Source organism: Sphaerodactylus townsendi, linkage group LG12, assembly GCF_021028975.2.
Source record: "Sphaerodactylus townsendi isolate TG3544 linkage group LG12, MPM_Stown_v2.3, whole genome shotgun sequence".
NCBI lineage: Eukaryota > Metazoa > Chordata > Lepidosauria > Squamata > Sphaerodactylidae > Sphaerodactylus > Sphaerodactylus townsendi.
In genome coordinates, this window is record NC_059436.1 from 1,672,350 (window position 1) to 1,675,626 (window position 3,277).

Below are 3,277 nucleotides of genomic sequence, written 5' to 3' on the forward strand. Positions count from 1 at the left end.
TTGCGGAGTTCCAATAGCAACAAACGTTCTTAAAATACACTGCATTTTACCTCTTGATTTTGAACCTTGCTAAGAATTGTGCAGAATCAGAAATGGTGTCCCCGGTCACACATGCAAGCGATGTTTCAGTGTTGCAGTCATCAAGAAATGAACATGCGTGTGGGAAATGTTGCATAAGCGTATAAGAACTGAAAAACTGCAAAGGATGTCAAAATGTGAGAGGAGTCATTAATAACAAGACCACATAACAGCATCTGTAGTATAAATGGCAGGAATTGTCTGCAAACAGTATTTTCAGTGAACGCTTAACTCTGCAGACATTCTGATGTAATATGGAATCTCCCTGCCACCACAAATTACACCGATGAGTCTAGGTTTGCTTTCCTTCCGTTTTTCATAACGTATGCTAGGTTCTTGTTGCATGAGCTTTCTGTACGGCACTGTTTTCTTAGGGGAGGGGAGTGAGATATAAGCAGCATTGGTTTCTGGCTATTTAATGAAAGGTGGATACACAAGAAAGACATTCAGTGAAAAGTTAACTACCCTAAACAGGATCCATGTCCCTAATGTCAAGGAAGGTTAGTGTCATGAAACACTGAAGAATTTCTTACAATAAGAATCTAAAAGTTCCTCTTAAAGGAATGGAAAATCCCTAGCGAAGGTAACCCAGCAGGGCTGGTGATAAAATCTTCAGAATACAACTCCATGCGTCCTTAGAGAGACTGGTGGGTCCTAGCAGAATTTACTAGTTGTGAAACTAGAGATTCCTGAATCCACTTCAGTCTTCATTCTCTCACTTCTCGTCCTACATTTTCTGTGAGCCCGTCCACCTTAGTACACCAGGTTGTGGGTCGTGGCACTTCTGAACAGACAGAGAGAAAGAGCGAAGGAATCTCTCACTCGAGAACAATTCTCAGCAGGCTGGTATCAGCGGGGAGCGCAGCAGCAACAGCGGCGGAACGACTGGAGCTGAATTGTAGAGAAGAGCATCCAGCCGGCACAGTGGCAGAAGCCCAGGTCTCCCATTCATCTCCGGACAAGTCCTGGAAAATGCAAAAGAAACTAGAATTTTGCAGCAAGCGATAGACGAGCTGTTCATCTGCTGAAAAGAGGTGAGAGAGGCTTGCACCTGAATCCACCCTGCAAAAATAAAAGTGCTGCTGAAGGTGAGAACTGGCTGGCTGTGAGTGGCACTCTGGAAAAAAAAGGGGTGGGTGGGAGGAAATGTCAGGCTGCCGGTAGGAATCTTGGAAAGGAACAAAAGGTTGGAATGCAGCTTTTTGTAGCTGGAAATCTTGCTGGGATTCTGGGGCTTTAGGAGTCAGAGGTGGTTGCTTTTGAGATGCAAGCAAAGAAATAGAGGAGGCAAGATATGATGGGCTGGTAGACATCTAACACCAAGGGAGCATCATGGATTCTTCGGGACCTCTAGTAGCCATGAATGGACTTTACCAGCATGGACGAGGAGGTGGTGCATCGGCGATGACTAATGATAGCCTCACAAAGGAAGGCAAGGTGAAAGAGGGCACGCCAGAGCTTTCCTTACGAGTGGTGATGGCCCCTTTGCTGTTCCTCCTCATCCTCTCTACCCTGCTGGGCAATACTCTTGTGTGCCTGTCTGTGGTCAAATTCAGGCATTTGCGCTCCAAGGTCACCAACTTCTTCGTCATCTCACTGGCTGTTTCTGATCTCTTTGTGGCTGTGCTGGTGATGCCCTGGAAGGCAGTCACTGAGGTGGCCGGCTTCTGGCCTTTTGGTGGCTTCTGCGATGTCTGGGTAGCCTTTGACATCATGTGCTCCACAGCATCGATCCTCAACCTGTGCATCATCAGCGTGGATCGCTACTGGGCTATCTCCAGCCCCTTTCGCTATGAGCGGAAAATGACCCAGCGGGTGGCATTTGTAATGATTGGGGTGGCCTGGATGCTCTCTGTTTTGATCTCCTTCATACCCGTCCAGCTGAGGTGGCACAAAGCTGGCGAGCTTCTCCCTGCCCGCGAAATGGGCCCCAATGTCACATGGAGCCCTGAAGAAAACTGTGACTCCAGCCTCAACAGAGCTTATGCTATTTCTTCCTCCCTGATTAGCTTCTACATTCCTGTTGCTATCATGATAGTGACATACACCAGGATCTTCCGCATTGCCCAGAAGCAGATACGGAGGATTTCTTCTTTGGAGAGGGCTGTGGAGCATGCCCAGAGCTGCCAGAGTCCCCGTGGCTGTCCTCATGACATCTCTTTGAAGAATTCCTTTAAAAAAGAAACCAAGGTCCTCAAGACCCTCTCGGTCATAATGGGCGTTTTCGTCTTCTGCTGGCTTCCTTTTTTTGTCCTCAACTGTGTGGCACCGTTCTGTGACCCCAGCCTTCACACACTGGGGAAATTCCCTTGTGTTAGCAAGACGATCTTCAACATCTTTGTGTGGTTTGGCTGGGCAAATTCTTCCCTCAACCCCATCATCTATGCTTTCAACGCTGACTTCCGGAAGGCCTTTGCTACTCTCCTCGGCTGTGGCCGATTCTGCCCCAGCAATGCGGTGGAGGCAGTGAATTTCAGCAACGAGCTGGTCTCGTACCACCATGACACCACCTGTCAGAAAGACTTGGTCACTCTGAGTTACCCACACCTTCTCCCCCATGCAACCTCCCTCCAAGGGGAGGACAATGATGCTGCTTGTGAAAAGGCCTCCCAAACCTCTCCCAAAAATGCCGCTGTCTTGTCTGCTGTAGTGCACATGGAGTGCGAGACTGACTTATCATTGGAGAAGATCACACCTGTCACCTCTCATGTGTTGGATTGAAAAGGATAGAATGGCAATAGGGAGGAGACAAGGGCACTGTCTGGGGCCATCCATATTTGATCAGTTTTGTGGAATGCATGTAAAGAAGAAGGGTGGGAGGAGAGAAAATCAGTATTTCCTTATTACCAGCCACTCAGTGGGAAAACCAATTATCTTGTTAATCGATATGCAGATGATCATCTATGTCTTTTGGATATACTTCAGAAGGAGAATAGGGAGTGGAGACCTCTGGTGCATCTGCCACTAGTTAGTGAATGCCAGTCATTTGCATGCCCATGTGAAAGCAAATGGATATCAATTTTAGAAAGCTGTTAAGGTCAACAGGGCCACAGGCTACAGTCATCAGGAGGCGGTAATGGAAGCTACAGAGGTCATGTCCTCTCTGAGGTACAGGCTTCTTCCATGAATTTTCAACTCGCTTTTTAATAAATGAAGGTACGTATAAATTGTACAAGATGCAGAGGCATACCGGGGCCAA

General features: G+C 47.5%; 1 protein-coding gene across 1 annotated transcript; it reads left to right on the plus strand.

The window, feature by feature from the left end:
- The first annotated feature begins 1,437 nt into the window (after positions 1–1,437).
- Positions 1,438–2,799, plus strand: LOC125442089 (D(1) dopamine receptor-like). Its single transcript, XM_048513227.1, has one exon. It carries the CDS (start codon positions 1,438–1,440, stop codon positions 2,797–2,799), a length of 1,362 nt encoding a protein of 453 aa, XP_048369184.1.
- The last annotated feature ends 478 nt before the right edge of the window (positions 2,800–3,277 follow it).

Excerpts from the sequence above, each read along its gene's own strand:
- LOC125442089 (XM_048513227.1), top strand. The coding sequence starts at position 1,438 with ATGAATGGACTTTACCAGCATGGACGAGGAGGTGGTGCATCGGCGATG.